Source organism: Oenanthe melanoleuca, chromosome Z (assembly GCF_029582105.1).
Source record: "Oenanthe melanoleuca isolate GR-GAL-2019-014 chromosome Z, OMel1.0, whole genome shotgun sequence".
NCBI classification, from domain to species: domain Eukaryota; kingdom Metazoa; phylum Chordata; class Aves; order Passeriformes; family Muscicapidae; genus Oenanthe; species Oenanthe melanoleuca.
Genome location: NC_079362.1, coordinates 59,688,799 through 59,706,088, shown reverse-complemented (window position 1 = coordinate 59,706,088; position 17,290 = coordinate 59,688,799). Strand labels below are relative to the sequence as shown.

The window sequence follows — 17,290 nt, the reverse complement described above, 5'->3', positions numbered from 1 at the left end:
TGAAATGTGGGTGAAATGAAATGTATCCATAAAGAAAACAGTCAAACATTACTCTTCACATTTCTCTTTAAAAGCAGCATGTTTTATTCTAAAAGTTCCTATCTCCATTCTATCAGAAATGCTTTCTGCTGTCTCTGCTCTAATGAAAGTAAATATGCGTAACTGATGCAAAATGAAGTTTGCATTAAATCTCTACAAATAATATGGCAATTTTAAGCACCATTTAATCACCATAACAAGTACAAATATGCATATACAGTTGCACACATGAACGATACAAGTGCGCTTTGTAAACATTGTGGGTGTAAAATTCCATGATGGAGCAGCTTCACCGTGTTTAACCACCTGGGACGATCACTCTGCTTTCACACAGGCCAACTCCAGCCGCTGTCCTGTCAGCTGGGCTAGTCCTCTCAGCTGACTCAAAACCTCTGGATAAAACCGGCCGTATCTTCGTTTAATTTTTATTTTCATTACACTCATTAGGAGCTATTGATGGAAAGCGGCCGGCCCAGGAGCCGCGGCAGTGCCCATGGCGCAGCATCCTCGCTGGGGCGCGGCGGCCCCTGCTCCCTCCGGCAGCGGGGGGAAAGGGCGAATACCCCTTTTCCAAGAGAGAATGGGGAGCGCGCCGTCGGGCGGGGCGCGCCCCAGCCCCACCTGCGGAGGCCCCGCTCCGCCCGGAGCCGCGGGGCGCTCAGCGCGGCACCCATCGGAAGCGGTGCCCGCCGGCGGCGGTGCGCTGAGTGAAGGCGTTTCCCTGCGGGAAGGCCAGGGTGCGGATGGCGCCCGGCTCGCCCAGCGCGGCCCGCAGGCTGCCGCCGCCGTCCAGCGCCCCGCCGGGCGGGCTCGGCGCGGCGCGGCCGGTGCGCAGCCCGCGGAACGCGCCGTGCAGCCGCGGGCCCGGCCGCGGGCGCTTGGCTGTGGGGCTGCCTGCCGGGCTGTGTCCCGGGCTGCGTCCGGGGCTGTGTCCCGGGCTGTGTCCCGGGCTGCCCCCGGGGCTGCCCCCCGAGCTGCCCCCCAGGCTCCGCAGCGCGGCTCGGCACTTCTCCGACACGGCGCGCAGCATGGCGTCCACGCCCTCCGCACCCTCCAGGCCGCTCCCGGCCGGGGCCGCGGAGGCGGCAGCAGCGGAGGGAGGAGGAGGAGGTAAAGGACGAAGAGGAGGACGAGGAGGAGAAGAAAGGGCTGTGCCGTCGGCGCTTTGCGGAAGCATCAGCGTCTGCCGGCGAGAGGGAGCTCGAGTTCCGCTATCTGCACCGCACAGTGCCGTCCTGTCCCGCACGCACTGTGCCCCACCGCTCCATCCCATACCGCACAGCGGCCTCTCACACCTCACTGCCCTGCCCTGAACCGTTCCACGCTGATCCCCCACTCCCCTGCTCCACCCCACCCTGCTTTACCCCAATCCACGTTGCCCTGTCCCACCCCGTCCACCCTACACCACCCCGTCCTGCACCACACAACTCCCACAGCCCACACTGCGCAATCCCATTCCACATCTCCCCACCCAGGCCCTGTCCCACCCCATGCTGCCTCAACCTGCGCCCTCTTCCCCCAGCCGGGCCGTGGGGCCAGGCCAGACGGCGAGCAGCACTCACGTCAAGGACAGCCGCCAGCTTCCTGGCCTGAGTCGCCAGCTCCTTCAGCTGCACGTTGCTCTCCCGCAGTGTCACCAGCTCTTCCTGCCTCTGTGTGAGGGTCTCCTGCAGCTGTGAAGGACAAATGCGAAAAGTGGTGTCTGAGACAGCCCCCCTGTACGGGGACCAGGGGGTGCTGCACACCAGGGCCGTGCAGTTGCCTCAGCAGGATGCGACTGAACAAACCCAGTGCAGGCTGGGAGGGCTTTGGGGTCCCTACCTGGCTGTTTGCTTCCAGGGCATCTCCCAATGCTTTCTGGCGCTGGTCAGCCAGGTCTCTCCAGCACGGCTCAGAGGAAGACAGGTGCTGTGGGGGCACCTGCACCAGCACACTACTCTGCAGCTGCGGAGTGCAGGAGCCAAAGGCCACCTCCTCACCGAGTGGGAAATCATAGTCAGAACAGTCCAGAGGTGGCGGCATTAATGTGGATACATCTGGAAGGAATAGCCATAAGCGTTAAGTGGAGGTATTAATGTCTGTTCCCCCTAGCCCCAGCACACCATGCAGGTATATTTGGCTTAGGTAAGGAAAAATATCTACTTGCCAGATATAATATCACCGACAGTATCTCTGAATTCCTGGAAATAAAATTCTGTCCCATCCTGGAAGCAGGCATCCTGGCAGGGGTGAAGAAAATGATCCAGTGAGCAGGGACCAGGGCTCAGACCAGCCCACACCACTGCCCATACTGTTTCAACAGTGTCTGCTGCCTGTGCTCAGCACCTTATAACAGTTTCTGCACCTCTAGGCAGTATCCCCTTGCCATTTGCCACTAACCCATTTGACACATAGGGCAAGCTGCTGTCCTCTGCTGTGCTCATTTCACAGGTGGGAAACCTGAGGCTAGGGGAGTTGCCAGAACCCATCTTCCTGAGAGAGCTACCCCCCAGCTGCTAAGCGCAGCTTAGGGTGTTCTGAGCAGTACGTTTACCTGCTGCAGGGTCACAGGGCCAGCTGGGGTGGTGGGAAGGATGGAGGCAGAGGCTGCCAAATCCTGCCAGTTGATGGTGCTGAGCACTGGGGATAGTCAGAGACAGAGGTGAGTAGCGCGGGCAGGGGTGGACACAGCCAGGGAGACACGGCAAAACGAGGAGCACGGCTGGGGGGCACCCTCAATGTGCATGGTCGGGGAATGCAGGGCTGGGAAACAGGGTGCGAAGGCACGGGGCGGGGGGTGGGGGGTCATGTGGAGGGGTCATGGCCGGAGGAACACTGCGGGGAGGTAAGGTGGGGGTGTCACGGCCGGGGGATGCAGGGCTGGGGAGCACGGTGGAGGACACCAGAGGGGCGCAGAAGGAGGAACGGGGAAGGGTACGCGCCCGGGGGTTAAGGCTGTCCGCCGCAGGCTGACTCACCGAGAGCGGGTGCTGCGGGGGCCGGCGAGGCGCCGCTGCGGCGCGGACGGGGCGGGGGAGCTCGGGGGCTCTGGGCGGCCGGGGGAGTCCAAGCCGTCGGCAGCATCTGCCCCAACACGGTCCAGCCCCCGCCGGGCCGGGCCGGCTTCTTGGCCAGGCGGGCGGGCGGGCCCTGGACCGTGTTGGGGCAGATGCTGCCGAAGGCTCGGCGGCGGCCGCCCTGCTCCATGCTGGCACCGCGGCCCCGGTCTCGGCTCCAGCTCCGGTGCCGGTGCCGGCGGGCGCCCTCCGTCCCGCGTCCCGCTCGGCGCCGCCCCGCGATCAGGGGTGCGGGGGCCGCGGCCATGGCGGGGCTGCCCCCCGCCCGCCTTCCCTCCTCCGGGGCGCCGAAACCTCCCGCGCCGCCCCGGGCCGCGCCGCCCGCTCCCGCGCCCGCGGAGCCCTTCCCCGCGCCCGCGGAGCCTGGGCGGGCCGAGGGGCTGCCCCGAGGGAAACTCGAGAGGCGCTGGCGGCCCCGCCACCACTCCGCCCGTCCCCCAGCACCTCGGTGCCGCGCTCAGCCCCGCGGGTCTCTGCCGGGCAGCGCGGACGACAGCCTGGGGGCTGGGGTGTTTTCTGTAATGGTGTTTGTTGAATGTCATTGCAGGGATAGGGGCTGTCCCCCACGGGGGACAGGGGACGGAGTGGGGTGTCTGGTGTAGGAGAAAAAAAGCCGCCCATGGCATCTTCAATGTACCGATATGCGCACCGGGAGAGGGTACCCTCGCACGGCAGAGGGTCCCACCCGCTGCTACGGCAAGTCCAGCTGAAATCACCGCCGGGGTTGGCGGAGGATGAGCTGCCCTTTATTCCCCCGTGGTGGCATTTCCGTAATAGCAGCGTGGACAAGGTTTGCGTGTTCTGCCTCAACTCCTGACGGCGGGCAGGACTTGGAGCGCCGCCCGGCGTCCGGGTCCACCAGCACTGAAAGGCGAGGGCTCCCTAGGGCACCTGGTGTCTATGCGGTCTTTTAACATCACTTTTAAGCCAGAGGGTGCCGGTTTGAAAAGGATGATGCCCGATGGCTAGAAATAAAACCCCATAGACTGGTGTCTAGAGAGGCAAATAAACTCGTTTATTGCAGCGCTGGAGGTGAGGGGGATTTCTCCACCTAACTCATCCATCCTTGTCAAGTGCTGTGGTTTATTTATATAGTAAGTATTGCTTAATATTGCTACGTCATTATAACATCATCGGATGTGTACCGGATTTACATTATGCTGTCTCAAGATTATAAATTGTTCTTTATTGTGCTTGTGCATCCCCAATTTAGGTGGTCTTGAGGGTCTTCTTCAATTTAGGCATCTTCCTCACATCTGAACTTTTCAGTTTTGTCTTCGGAGCATGGATAGTTATGGTGTTCCTTGGTCTTTCTGGATGAAACCGGTCTAAATTCTTCCTTTTGTGGCTAATTTGCGTAGTCGTTTGTACTTTGTGGCTAATTTGGTTTATTCATTTACTCATGCTTTACTACTTTAATTTGCCAATTACTCATTAGTACATCCTGCTGCTTCCCAGTATAGCTATACTGCTCTATTTTGGAAACGATGCTTGTCTATTTTTAAACTATTCACCTGTAGAGTTGCAGTTTATTTAAGCATTAAGCAACTAGGTAACCATATGCTAACTATTACATTGTATAGAAAGTTATGAATCGGGTTATACTGGTATCTCATAACTCAAGATGTATAAGCATATTGTAATTTTGACCCAAGTTATACAGACATCACAGGGAATGACACTATTGGGCATCTTTATTTTGTGGGGGATTGAGTTAACTGACAGGGTGAATTCGTTATGTGCCAGTGTGTTTCCTCTCCCAGCTGTGCCCACGTATCGCCAGCAAATAAACGAATAGAGGTAACAAGTAGAAAAGAGTTTACATGACATTAATTTGGTCCTTACACCGTTATTTTATGGACCACCCTCCAAACAAGTAACACAGTACGTGAGATTCTGTAAATTATTTACATGCTGTACTTAAAAAATATAGCAAAGTGGCAATGCAAACAAAAAAACCGTTTGTAAAACGCCATCTAATTTTTAAGCTCCAATGACGCTAAAGCTTAGTGGATCGGACTGCACCGACTCTGCGGAGCATAAAAACCGAGCCAGAGCCGTGGCCACCACCACCCGGCTGTCAGCGGTCAACCCCAAGCCAGGAGCACTTCTGGACCACCTCCGAGGGCAGGAGGAGAGACAGGGACCGGCCGTTCAGAGACACCAGGAGCTGAAGCTGGTCCATGCAGTCCCGCAGGGGCTCCTCCGGGTAGCCGCTGACTCGCAGGTCCAGGGGGCTGCGGTGGCGCAGGAGCCGGTCCGCCAGCCCCAGGCTGCTGGCGGCCAGCAGAGAGGGCGCGTATTTGGTGAAGGCATAGTCAGCCAGGCTGAGCTCCGCGACGCTCGCCGCCAGGCTCCGGGCGTCCGCCGCCTCCCCCGCGTCGGCTCCGCGGGCGTCCAGCCGCACCTGGCTGAAGTGCTCCAGGAAGAAGCTGACGGTGGGCGCCGCCAGGTCGAAGTCCAGGCGATGAAGGACAATGCACTCCAGGTTGCGGAGCTGCTGGCGGGTGAAAGCGTCGCAGCAGAGGGCGAGAAGCTCTTTCACGCTAGGAGGGTGCACCTCCACCTGCGGGTGGGGACAGGAGTGAGGACGCTGCCGCCAGGAAGCAGCGCAAGGGAACTGGCGCGGAACCCGGTCTTTCTGTGGCCCTCCCAGGCTGGCCTCGGCGGGCTGCAGAGACCCTGGCGGCGGGGCAGCCGTACCTGCTTGCAGGCGATGAGCAGTGCTGTTACCCCCAGGAGCTGGAAGCAATCGGCGGCCACAGGGGTGGTGGCGAGAAAGCGGTCGAGGATGTTGACGGCCAGGCAGAGTGCCTCCAAGGAGAGCCCGAAATGCCGGCGCACGGGGATGAGCCAGCTGACCAGCTTGCAGCGCGCCTCCGCCGTCACCTACGGCACCGGCAGCGGGGATCAGGCGGGGCCGACCCCGGGTTCCCCCGCCCGCTCCCCGCCGCCGGCCCCGCTGCGCCCACCTGCGGCTGCCGGGCGAGCGGCTCCCGCGGCTGGAAGCGGCTCTCCAGCCCCTTGCGGGAGCGGTACCAGCTCTCCCCGTAATCGCGGAAAGCCTGCAGCTCCTGCGCGCTCTCCACCCCCGCCGCCGTCCCCAGGCGCCGCCGCCGTGCCGGGCGCCGCGGGCAGCCCCCGGGGGAGCTGCCGGGCCCCCGGGGCTCCGGAGCGCCGCCGCGCCGCCCGCCCGCCGCCGTCACCATGGGGTGCGCGCCCGCGCCAGCTCCGCTCCCGTCGCGGCGCTGGCTATTTGAGCGGCGTGGTGGTGGCCAAAGCTGTCACCGCCCGCCTCCCAGCTACCCCGCCCCGCCCGACTGGGAAGGTCGTCTGGGCACTCAGGGGACCACCGTCTCCAAAACAAAATCCGAGGCACCGAAACGTCTGTCTCTTGTCTGCCGCTTGCCCTCGAGCTGTGGTGGAGACGCCGCGGCACCGTGACCTCCCGGCCATGGCCTCTTCACCGGAGCAAACCGGGCAGCAGGGCCCTAAACCAACGAACGTGGCCAGATGAACCTGCTGCATCGACTGTGCTATTAACAGCGCAGCCGTCGCTCCAGCTAATCTCGGAACCCCGTAAACTACCGCTCACTCCCCTCAAAAGTAACACGTCATTAAGTAACACTTTCAGTGCAGGTCACCAGAAACAGCAAAAATACACCAGGAGGAATGCTGGAGCTCACGGGACAATCTGGATCTCAGTTATAAATAGTCCATGGATGGAAGTGTATGATGGACCACTATTTTAAAGAGCTGAACACAGGAAAATCATAACAGTCCTGCATTCCAAACACCAATTTATAGTGTGCTATAGATATAGAAAGACCTGGAGAAAGAAAACCTCTCCAGCATTAAGCACTGGGAAGAGAGCGTCAAGCCCACAATACAGAAACAAAACAGAAGAGGTGGGAATTCTACAACGTGAATGGCAGGAGAAGAAACTGTCTCCAAGCTGAGGACAGAGACCAGGAGAACATACCACCTTTAAAAGAAAGAGCACATTGCAGACCACAGTTGAGATTATGGTAACAAAGATCCAGAGATACTGAATGGTCTCGTGTCTGAAAAATGCTTTGAGAAAAGTAACACAAAGGTGTTAACGGAAGTCTTTATTAAATAAATAAAGCACAAGAGAAAGTTCATCCACCCAAAAGAGTACAGAAACAAAATTTTCTCATGTACAGTACAGAAGCAGAAAGCCAGCATGGCATGTTTTTTTGTTTGCTTTTTTTTTAAGGTAACTGTGCTTATCTGTACACCACAGTGTGATCTCCCTAATCTGTTCTGCAGAAAACTGTTGTTGACACACAAGATCGTGCAATTTCCCAGTCACTACAACATATCCCCTTAATTTATTTTATTCATTTATTTAAAAGAATACAAAGCAGAGCATGCTAAAGAAACACAAAGAATTAATGCTGAATTTCAACATTACCACCTATAAATGGAAAAAAACCCCTCTTATTTATTGCAGTTGAATAATAACAAACAATAATAATAACAAAATTCATACTTTACCTAGGATTTAACCATTTGCAAAATTCAAATGCAAAAGAAAAAGAAGCTTGTTAGTTACTGAATTACTGAGACATTTTCTAATTTCTGTTTCCAAAGGATACAAATAAAACATCAACTAAAACCTAGGAAATTTATTTAGAGTACAGATTTAGTTTGTATCTTCAATGAATGTAATTTGCAGGTTTTGATTTCAGTGTGGGAATACTGAAGGCAAAGTTGAGGTCTTAAGGTCTAAGACAAAAACTTCTTGTTCAAATGCTTCCTTGCATAAACGGTGGTGTAAAAAACCCCAGAAGTCCCTTCCTGTCTGCTATGAAATCAGAACTACCACTAGGTTATCGTAATGCATAGAAGAAAAACAGATATGATTTGTTGTAATTCGGTATCTGAGGTATAAGAAATCAGGATACCCTGTAACCTCCTTCCTGCTAGTTCATGTTCTCTTTCCGGTCCTGTGACCTTCCCCTGTGACCTTGTACCCACCAGGGGTCAGGTATGCTGATCCTAGTCCCCCTGTGTCCTCATCCCGTTGGCAGCCAGCCAAGGCCACTCCCATTCCCCTCTCCTGAATACCTGGTTCGGAGAGAGATTCTCCCTCTTTCCGGCCATACCACCGCCCTGGAATAAACTGAGATTGAAAGAGCCTCTTTTGTATCCTTTTCCATCCATGCTGCGATACTTTGTCTGATCTTAAGTAATTACGAAAAAGATACAGTGTATAGCAGCAGTCAGCGCCCAATTGTGGGGGCTTCAGTTTTAGACCCATTTTGGCTAAGGTGCCTGTTTTAGGACTTTAAAAGGCCCGTTGGGCTGTTCAACTACCCCCGTGGGTCGGAGCTGCTTTTTGCCAGCCCCGAACATAGGAGGGTGAAATGGATAACTTCTCCGCGAGATCGGAGGAGCCCGTTCTGGATCGGAACTTTTGCAGAGTTACGGCACAACTGCACTCCGTCTGCGGAAGGTAAAATATCCCTTCGGGGAGGCGTGAACCCCAATCCAGCCCCAAGGTACTGGGGAGGGGGGGGTTTTTAGACGGAATAGCCCCAAATTCGCAGGGGAGGTTTGTATCCCGCGGGCTTGGGAGCTGCGGCAGTTCCGTGTACAGCGGCGACCACGCGAGCGGTGTTGTGCAATCCCGCCGGCATTTACGTGCTCGGCCTGCTCTACTGGCATGTGCTACGTTATTGGTGTAAGCACGGGCACGGGGCTTTCCCTTAGGAGGATTTCCCCGGGACTGCCCGGTGCTGCCATAGCAAAGAGCCACGTGCGGCAACAAAGCCCAGCACCCCCAATCAGCTGGGTTTGCAACGAACTGCTATTTTGTAACTTTCTGCAACAGTAAGGGAATCGCGCATTTTGTGTTTATAACATCGGAATGGGGGGGAAATTTTCTGCACAACAAAAGAGTATTATTTCTCAGCTTAAAGAAATGTTAGATGCACAGGATGTTGTAATTTCTAAAAAACAGATTAGAAAGTTTGTTAGCTGCTTGTCTTGAGAAGTTATAGAATTTGAAAAGCAAGATATCAATTCAGTTTTATTTTGGGACAGTGTTGGAGATTTATTAACTTCTAAAATACAGAAAGGCGATACCACGGCTGCTTTATTTTTGCCTGTATTTCTAAATATTCACAAACACTTATCACGATTAGATTCGGAATCTTCTGTCCCTGAATTAAAAGAGAAATCAAAAATACCTCAAGAAACTACTAATTCTAAAAATCCCCCGAGTTATACAAATTTAGATCCTTCTAAGCAATCTACTACAAAGTTACCAATGTACCCCTGTCTTTCAGCCTTGCCACCTGAGCATTCTAATTTAGAAAATCACCTTTCTTCAGTGCAAGGGGAAAAACCTGTACTAACTCCTAACAATATGCCTTTTTCTTCCAATAATCCATTCCTGCATCCAACTCCCATCTCTGCTCAATATTTTCCTGGCTATTTTAACCCATTTTTCCAAGCTGGTATTTCTATACCACCTTGTAATTCTTTTTCTAACACCGGGACAAAAAACAACAGAAGCTCCGTGAGGGCTGAGGGATGGGGAGGGGCAGCATGTGTTTCAGGAACGCAGACTGCAGAGACACAGAACCAATTAACCCCTAACTTGGTGACTAACCCTGAACATCATGTTTTTGATGCAGCACCAGTTCAATATGTGGGTAGAAGGAATGGTAGAAGAAGCTACGAACCATTCTCATACCAAGATAAAAAAGAAATTTGTAAGGTGCAAAGGGAATTTGGGAGGCAAAGTGAAATATTTAAAGGGATGCTAAGAACAACTCTTTTGTCCAGTGAATTAGTTCCCCAGGATATAAAGGACCTTTTCAGATGTTTGCTAACTCCAGCTGAATATGAATTATGGCTTAATATTTGGAAACATTCTTTAAGCAGTCTTTTAACAGAGCTTCACAAAAATTCTGAACATTCAAAAGATTCTGATGATAATGAAATTACATTAGATCATTTATGTGGGGAGGGAGAAATACACTGCCCTGAAAAACAAACTCGGTTATTATCTAAATTTATTTTGTGTAAGATTTGTGATGCAGCTGAAAAGGCCTTTGTCAAATTGCCAACACCTGAAGTAACTACTAGTTATGTTAATATTAAACAATATTCTTCTGAGAGTTTTTTAAGTTTTATAGATCGATTAAAGACACTGGTGGAACGCCAGGTGCAGAATCCAGCCATGCATGCAGAACTGATTAAAGAATTAGCAGAAAAAAACGCCAATCAAGCATGTTGAGAGTCATCCTAAGCCTGCCACTATACCCAGAACCAACCCTAGCACAGATGACAGAAGCATGCACACGCAAAGCAGAACTATTCAGTACTCCTGAGAGGAACCCAAGTCCAGCACCTCCTAAGCCTCCAGCACCTAAACAACCACAGATGAAGAAGCAGCACATGTCATCACAGCAACTAAAGAAGATCACCTGTTTCCAGTGTCAGCAGGAAGGACATTTTGCTAGGGACTGTCCTCAGAGCAGGAAACAGAAGAAACTCAACGAACAAAAAAACTACATCTGAGGCGCTGGCCTGCCATAAACACCATAGAGTGCCAGGATATAAATTCTGCAGGCTATACTGTAGCAAAAGCCTCTCTCTTAAAAGCAAAGGGGGAGGGTGGAAGGGACAATGTGGGGATAACAGAGGATGTAAATTTTAAATGTTCTCTTAACCAAGTCAGGCAGTCCTGTGGCCGTGTTAGGCTCCAGACTACCAAAGGTTTTTATTTCGGATCTGCTGAGTGGACCATCATTACAGTGGACATCTCAAGCCCCTTAATTGACATGACGGTTTGCCACATGGAGAGTGAGTATTTTGTTGTGGGAGACACAGCACACACACCTTTAGAAATTGAAATAGCTCCCATGATCATGAAGGGGAAAATATCCAGTGTTATAATATTAGCCCATTGCCCTCAAGCACCTTTCTATTTGTGTGTGGGGCAAGTACTGGCCCAAGCCTTTCCTATTCCAGCAGATATCACAGCAGATAAGTCACCAGAGGTTTACTGGGCAGAGATGGTAAAGGAGGAAAAACCTTCTCTAGCATGCAACATGACACATGGATCAGATCACCTACACGTCCAGGGTGTTCTGGACACAGGCTCAGATGTGACCATTATTCCTGAAAAAATGTGGCCTTCACACTGGGAATTGCAACCTGTAGCTGGGCAACTTCAGGGTACAGGAGGAGTTAAATTGGCAAAAATATCAAAACACATTGTACAAATTGAGGGACCGGACGGCAAATTGGCCAGTGTTCGTCCGTTTGTAATAGATTACAAGTGTCCCTTGTGGGGCCGAGACTCCATGTCACAATGGGGAGTTAAAATGATAATTCCAAAAACCCCTCAGGATTTTTAGAAGCGGCCACCGTGGAGTGCCGAGTCCAGAAGCTAACATGGCTAAGTGACACACCTATCTGGACAACACAGTGGCCGCTAAAAAAAGGAAAAGTTACAGGCACTTGAAAAACTTGTAGAGGAACAATTAGCAAAAAAATCATATAGAAGAAACCACAAGCCCCTGGAATTCTCCAATCTTTGTAATAAAAAAACCAGGGAAAGACAAATGGAGATTATTACATGACCATAGGGAAATAAATAAAGTAATTCAGGACATGGGGTCTCCTCAACTTGGAATGTCTTCTCCAACTATGTTACCTAGAGATTGGCAATTGGCAGTATTAGACAGCAAAGATTGTTTTTTCCAAATCCCATTACACCCTGAAGATGCTCCCAGGTTTGCATTCTCAGTACCATCATTGAACAGAGAGGCTCCAATGAAGAGATACCACTGGAAAGTGCTTCCACAGGGCATGAAGTGTAGTCCTGCTATCTGTCAGTGGTATGTAGCTTCATTGTTGTCTCCTGTGCGTGCACAAAGCAGGGAAGCTATAATCCTACACTCCATGGATGATGTGCTGGTGTGTGCTCCTGACAACTCCATACTCCAACACACGCTTGACCTAGTAGTTAAAGTTTTAACCTCTGCTGGATTTCAATTACAGGAAGACAAGGTTCAAAGGATGCCACCTTGGAAGTATCTGGGCCTAGAGATCACTGCCAGGACCATTGTTCCACAGAAATTACAAATTAACTGTAACCCTAAAACTCTTGCAGATCTTCACTCTCTGTGTGGGTCGTTGAACTGGGCAAGACCTTGGTAAGGCCTCACTAATGAGGACTTACAACCCCTTTTTAATTTACTGAAGGGGCAGAGGGAGCTGCTGTCTCCCAGGGAGCTGACACCTGAGGCTAAAGCTGCAATTGAAAAGGTACAGCAAGCTCTGTCTGAGAGGCAGGCTCACCGCTATCAGCCTGAACTACCTTTCAAATTCATTGTTTTGGGAAAACTGCCACACTTACATGGTTTAATATTTCAGTGGATTGAGGGGCAGAGGGACTCACCCTTAATCATAGAATGGGTCTTCCTCTCCCACCAAAGATCCAAAACTATCACACAACCACAGGAGCTTATGGCTCAGTTGATTCAAAAAGCAAGAATGAGGCTGCGTGAACTGTCTGGGTCTGCCTTCACATGCATTCACCTGCCAATTAAACTTTCTGGGGAGGGAAAAAACTCCTGAAAGGCTAACAAAAGAAATGTTTGAGCATTTGCTACAGAGCAATGCCAGCCTCCAGATACCTCTGGATAGCTACACTGGACAGGTATCTGTTAACAGCCCAGCTCATAAGTTGTTTAATGAGGAAGTCCACCTCATCCCTCGTGAAAAGAGGAGCAGGAGACCGCTTCAGGCACTCACAGTGTTCACAGATGCATCGGGGGCCTCCCGTAAGTCGGTGATGACTTGGAGAAATTCTCAAACTCAGCATTGGGAAGCTGATGTTAAGTTTGTGGAGGGGTCATCCCAGGTTGCAGAACTGGCTGCAGCTGTGAGAGCCTTTGAGAGGTTTTCAGAGCCTTTTAACCTGGTAACAGATTCAGCTTATGTTGCTGGGATAGTATCCAGAGCGGAGCAGGCAGTGCTCAAAGACATCAATAATGAGCAGCTCTTTAGGCTGCTGTCAAAACTAATTTATTTGATTTCACACAGAAAACATCCTTTCTATGTGATGCATGTGAGGTCACACACAGAGTTGCCAGGTGAGATCACAGAAGGGAACCGAATGGCAGACACTCTTGCAGCCCCAGCTGAAACTGCACGCCTTCCTGACATTTTCCAACAGGCAAAGCTGAGCCACCAGCAATACCACCAGAATGTACCAGGTTTGGTCTGTCAGTTCCAGCTAACATGGAGTCAGGCCAAAGCTATTGTAGCCACCTGTCCCAGCTGCCAGCTCCAGGCCATGCCATCACTGGGTGTAGGGGTTAACCCCCGGGGCCTAGGCAGCTGTGAGGTGTGGCAGACAGACATCACACACATTCCTAGTTTTGGACACCTCAAATATGTTCATGTGAGTATAGACACATATTCAGGTGCAGTTTATGCCTCCTCCCAAGCAGAGGAAAAGACTGTACATGTAAAACAACACCTAGTACAAGCCTTCTCAGTGTTGGGGATCCCTAAAGAAATAAAATCAGATAATGGACCAGCATACACATCCAAGGAATTCCTGGAATTTGTCCAGCAGTGGGGACTGGGACGTAAGAAAGGCATCCCACACTCCCCTACAGGCCAAGCAGTAATCGAGCGCACACACCAGACACTAAAACAAGTTCTAGCTAGGCAAAGCAGTTCAACTGTGTGGATGTCTACCCAGCAAAAGCTCTGTAAAGCTCTGTTCACAATCAATTTGAATTGTTCATTTGAAAATATGAGTCCTCCTGTGGTCCGTCATTTTAACAGCAGTACACTGTTTAAATTGTCTCAGCATCCACCAGTTTTAATTAGGGATCCAGAAACATGGGAAACCAGGGGTCCCTATGAGCTAGTAACCTGGGGAAGGGGCTATGCATGTGTATCAACCCCCTCAGGCCCTCGATGGATTCCCCAAAAGTGGGTTAAACCTTTTGTTCCCAAAACTCCAGCTACAGCAGAAGGAGATGAAAAGCAAGTAACCACTGCTTCGAAAAGAAGATGCCGCAGAGGAAAAAGAAACAAAACCTCATAAAGGAATATCCTCCAGCAAAAAGAGACTTACAACATGTTTTAAAATGTCTGCTTTTCCTTTTAGAAAAAAGCTACCCTCCAGTTAACCCTGTGTCCTGTTAGCCTTAAACAGTTTGGCAGCAGCGTGGATTGTCCCTCAGCCACGTCAAACATCTGGGTAACCTTGGCACAGGCCAGGAATTTGAAGGACTTTGCTGCATGAACCTGACTGCAAGAGCTCCTAATGTCCACGCTGCTCTGCGAGAAACAAAAGACTGGTTTAATGAACTGTTCAAGGGCTGGGGGTTTTCTGGGTGGTGGACTTCCATAGTCAAAACCATTATGTTATTTGTTGTTATTCTTTTCCTTGTAGCAATAGCATTTGGAATCTTACATCATTTAATATTTAAAGCTGTTAATGGTATCATTTCTTCTACCTCAGCGAACAATCATATAGAGATGGCAAATATAAAACAATCTAACTTTCCTGCTTATCACAAATGGTGGGCAAAATAATAAATTCGGACTAGAATTAATTTAATATCATCCCCCTACTTAAAAAACAAAAAAACGGGGAGATTTGTAATTCGGTATCTGAGGTATAAGAAATCAGGATACCCTGTAACCTCCTTCCTGCTAGTTCATGTTCTCTTTCCGGTCCTGTGACCTTCCCCTGTGACCTTGTACCCACAGGGGGTTGGGTATGCTGATCCTAGTCCCCCTGTGTTCTCATCCCGTTGGCAGCCAGCCAAGGCCACTCCCATTCCCCTCTCCTGAATACCTGGTTCGGAGAGAGATTCTCCCTCTTTCCGGCCATACCACCGCCCTGGAATAAACTGAAAGAGCCTGTACGTGATTATCTCTGCTGTATAAAACCTTTATTTTTCAGACTAAATAGAAGTTGTCTACACTGTGCTTCTGTCTGTAAAGACAGTTCCTATTTGAATGCAACTTTAACAGCAAATCCTCCCCACCAATATATTCCTTATTCTTGAAAGCTGAGTTGGCAAATCTAAAACTGCCCTTCATAATTAGAAATAGTGCAGATAGATGCAATGTGAGACCATCTCTTTAAGCTACTCAGTTAAGGACTATTCAGTATTAAAGAAACAAGCAACAAAGGGTCACACAGACATGCAGCCACTGTGGGTAGGAGAGAGCTGCCACTGGAAGTTTCCAATAGGAGCTTCTCTGGTATTTCCTTGAAGAGGGTCAATACAGATTTTGACCAATAGAGGGGAAATCATCTCATGAAGGGGGCTTGCAGAACTATGCAAAACTTAGCATACAAAAAAGGGACAACAAAATACAGTACAATTGCAGGAGTTGCAAAATTAGGGTAAACAAGGAGAAACAACTGTGAGAAGAGGCACATCCTCTGTTTGGGAGGAGCTGCTGGTCAGTACATGTCTCAGGCACATCCTCTGTTTGGGAGCTGCTGGTCAGTACATGTCTCACTGAGCACGTGTACACAGCAGTCCATACTATAATCTTAGAGATACTTATATAGCATCTTCTCAATGTAAATCATGCAGAAAAATCAAGACTTTTCTAAGATGTAATGGTTTAATACTGTAACTGATATTAAAAAAAAATAATCACTTAGGAAACCCATAGGCAAAACATTTGTTCTCTTTGCACACATGGAATTCTACTCAATTGATATTCAGGACCAAATCTTCAATCATCAGTACACACTGTACTGATGGTATGATTAGCACATTAATCTAAAAAAGAGGAATTGTTCACAGCCATTTCTATTTTGAAAAGAAACTGCTTGCAGTTATTATTCATATAGTCAAGACAAATGACACCAAATATACTGTAAAGGCTAAGCATATTCAATGTTCATCTTTAAACTGATAAAAAGAAAGGCTGATTCTATGCAAAATCATGCAGTCTATCCCCATCATGGCTGGTATCAACCACACTAAGAATTTAAATACTTCCTATTAATGTTGGAGTGCATATTTCTCCTGCAGTTACTGAAGCTTTGATTTGTTACTGATTTTGGATTTCAGTTACCATTTTCTGTTTTGATCAGTTCTTTGATGATGTATAAGACCTTGTCATCTAGAAAAGAAAAAAAAAAAACGCCACAGCATGTGAAAAAGAGCAAGCCCAAAAACTGAGTCTAGCTCTCAGCAACTTACAATTTTAATGTTTTAGACTATGCCAGAATCTAAAGCAAAACAAGTGATTACCATTTGGCAAGCAAAAGGACAAGCAGTACGTACACAGTACATCATCATAAGATTATTCAATGAACTGCCAGTGACCATTTCAGTGTTCCACAAGAGATTGGGAAAGTGGTGGGTTAACCCACCCATTAAGTGATAGATACCTCAGCTACCAGGAGCTCCTTTTCTTCCCCACCTACAATATGCTCCTGAACATCCAGTGTCCAAATTTTAAACTGTGCTCCACCACTTCTTACTATTTGGAACCAACATGCTGTTGGTTAACATGAATTTTGAGAACCTGCATAACATTTGTAAGTCATCCATGCCTAGGATTTTCCATACATAATCTCAATTCTATTTTGAGATTCATGCCTCACTGTTACAACCACTACCTTGAATACTGTTACCAGGGATATCTTTAAAATGGCAGTTGTGCAGATCTTTGTGAGGCAAGGCGAGCCACAATATAGGCAGGGTTAGCAATGACTTTCTGGATGCCTCTTAATGGAACTTTCATGTCACGCATGCATTCTGTATGATGATGCAGTGTACTAACGATTCCTCAGATTTGCTACAAGGTCCACTAAACAAACAGTAATGTCAGCAATAAGTTACCTTCAAGTGACATTTTGGGATTTTCAAGCTTCTTCTTTAAAACAGACTCAATGAGAACTCTCAGCTGTTTGAAAATTACTGCTATTTTAACAGGAGCCTGTAAAGAAAAGACAAACATTTGCGTTATCAGACATTTCATACCAAAATATAGATCAAAATACTACCCTACATATAAGCAGAAATTCATAACAAGATTCCTGCAAACATGATGTACATATGTGAATTTTAATGGTAATTATAATCGTGATGGATAGTATACTCATAAAACGACTGGGCTTACATTAAGGCCTTAGCTTTAAGCACCAGTTT

The 17,290-nt window shown here is 49.5% G+C and overlaps 3 protein-coding genes across 3 annotated transcripts in view; all 3 read right to left on the bottom strand.

Annotated features, from left to right (window-relative positions):
• Positions 1 to 697: 697 nt before the first annotated feature.
• On the bottom strand, positions 698 to 2,061 carry MCIDAS (multiciliate differentiation and DNA synthesis associated cell cycle protein). Its single transcript, XM_056514787.1, has 3 exons — positions 1,861 to 2,061; positions 1,602 to 1,712; positions 698 to 1,222 (listed from the first exon to the last, which is right to left on the bottom strand). The coding sequence occupies exons 1-3, from the start codon at positions 2,059 to 2,061 to the stop codon at positions 698 to 700; spliced, it is 837 nt and encodes a 278-aa protein (XP_056370762.1).
• Positions 2,062 to 4,737: 2,676 nt separating this feature from the next.
• CCNO (cyclin O) lies at positions 4,738 to 8,789 on the bottom strand. The gene is given in 7 exon segments (XM_056514588.1): positions 4,738 to 5,661; positions 5,799 to 5,984; positions 6,068 to 6,364; positions 6,366 to 6,415; positions 6,418 to 6,435; positions 6,573 to 6,694; positions 8,551 to 8,789. Coding segments are annotated over 7 exon segments (1,398 nt in total). The 3' UTR covers positions 4,738 to 5,175.
• A 6,240-nt stretch (positions 8,790 to 15,029) lies between these two features.
• DHX29 (DExH-box helicase 29) overlaps positions 15,030 to 17,290 on the bottom strand; it is a 29,657-nt gene continuing 27,396 nt past the window's right edge. Inside the window, exons 26-27 of the mRNA XM_056513507.1 lie at positions 16,982 to 17,078; positions 15,030 to 16,256 (exon numbers count right to left, since the gene is read on the bottom strand). Coding sequence (XP_056369482.1) covers positions 16,201 to 16,256; positions 16,982 to 17,078 — 153 coding nt within the window. The 3' untranslated portion in view covers positions 15,030 to 16,200. The remainder of the gene's footprint in view (positions 16,257 to 16,981; positions 17,079 to 17,290) is intronic.